The following is a 1,351-nucleotide window of genomic DNA, read 5'->3' on the forward strand; positions in this document are numbered from 1 at the left end:
ACACACACTTTATGGATGATTTTTTAGGGTTAAATTTCTAGTATTATACATGAATAAATAAAGTAGTTAGAAATTCTACAAATACAAAGATTTTAATTATATGATATGTTAACAAGTTAATATTACAAACCATGAAAGCAAAGTAATGTTTTAAAAAAAGATTTAATGTCAAAATGTTTTGAACTGCTAAAACTGTTTGGGAAAGTTTGTCCGCTTCCAAATTTTACAAGTTAATATATACAGAGTAATCCCTTGGTTTATTCATCAAAACCAACAAATGTGTCTTTTCACACAACGTGACGACCAAAGCACTGATATCTGCATGTTTTAAACTAGTCTCTGAGTCACAAAAGTGCCTTTGAGTCGTTCAGACTGTGCCTTGCCTCTCGGTCCAGGTTGAAATGATCAGCCTGTGAGGTTTCTTTCAGACGAGCGATCTCCTCTGCAGGCGTCTCCTGCTCCCTCGCCAGCTCCTGGTGCCTCAGAGAGGCCTCCAGCTCCTGGATGTCAAAACTCATCAAGTCATCTCTGCGCCTCATTTGGGACTAAAGGTCGAAAGCAAACAAGGAGAAAATAATCAATCTGAAATGCCGTGACAGGATCTGATTTAGCGTACATCTGACTTTAGCGCTACTTAGGTATGCTGGTCATCAAGCTACCTGCAGGGTGCGGAAGTGATTTTCTTTAGTGGTGAAGGAGTGACTGCGAGAGGGAGTGCTCTCCAGGCTGCCACCCCGAACGCCCAGGGCTCGCTTCTTCTCCCTGAGGGTACCTTGCTGGTGGCGACGGATCCTCTCCATCTGCTCCTCTACGCTCATTCTGGGCCGGCTGCCCTCTGCAGCACACAGCTGCTGCTCCGCTGCACTGCGTGGACGCTCCTGGCAAAAGATGGATAGAAAAAAAAACTAGGTTACACTTACAAAAATAAAATAAAAGCAACTAAAAATATGTACTTTAATGAAATGTATGCAATGTACTTTAGCTCTGAAGAGGAAGCTATTTAACAATACCATGAAATTACTATCACAATAATCAGCAATATGACACAAATGTCATCATGGTGGTGGAGTATTTTGCAAAGGTTGAGTTATGTTTGGTGCGACTGTGTATTTAAAAGGTGTTGTGCCCTGTTTAGGTCAGATTACATAATGCAGAATTCACTGTGAATACCAGGTACTGCTGAACACTCTAATCCAGTGGTTGCTAAAGTTGGGGTTGGGACCCAAAGTGGGGTCCTGAAACATCAAGGTGGGGTCCTGAAACATCAAGGTGGGGTCCTGAAAAGATTTTCTGAATTAATTACATTTTTGCCTTAGTTGTTACAAAGGAGTGAGGTTAGTATATTTAAAAT

The 1,351-nt window shown here is 41.4% G+C and overlaps 1 protein-coding gene across 4 annotated transcripts in view; it reads right to left on the minus strand.

The window, feature by feature from the left end:
- LOC106523662 (pleckstrin homology domain-containing family A member 5) overlaps nt 1-1,351 on the minus strand; it is a gene marked incomplete at its 5' end in the record, with an annotated part of 18,936 nt that overhangs the window by 10,094 nt on the left and 7,491 nt on the right. For all 4 annotated transcript variants that reach the window (XM_014017174.1, XM_014017173.1, XM_014017172.1 and 1 more), the window contains 2 exon segments: nt 384-545; nt 660-878. In XM_014017174.1, coding sequence (XP_013872628.1) covers nt 384-545; nt 660-878 — 381 coding nt within the window.

This window comes from Austrofundulus limnaeus, unplaced genomic scaffold, assembly GCF_001266775.1.
Source record: "Austrofundulus limnaeus strain Quisiro unplaced genomic scaffold, Austrofundulus_limnaeus-1.0 Scaffold162, whole genome shotgun sequence".
NCBI classification, from domain to species: Eukaryota; Metazoa; Chordata; class Actinopteri; order Cyprinodontiformes; family Rivulidae; genus Austrofundulus; species Austrofundulus limnaeus.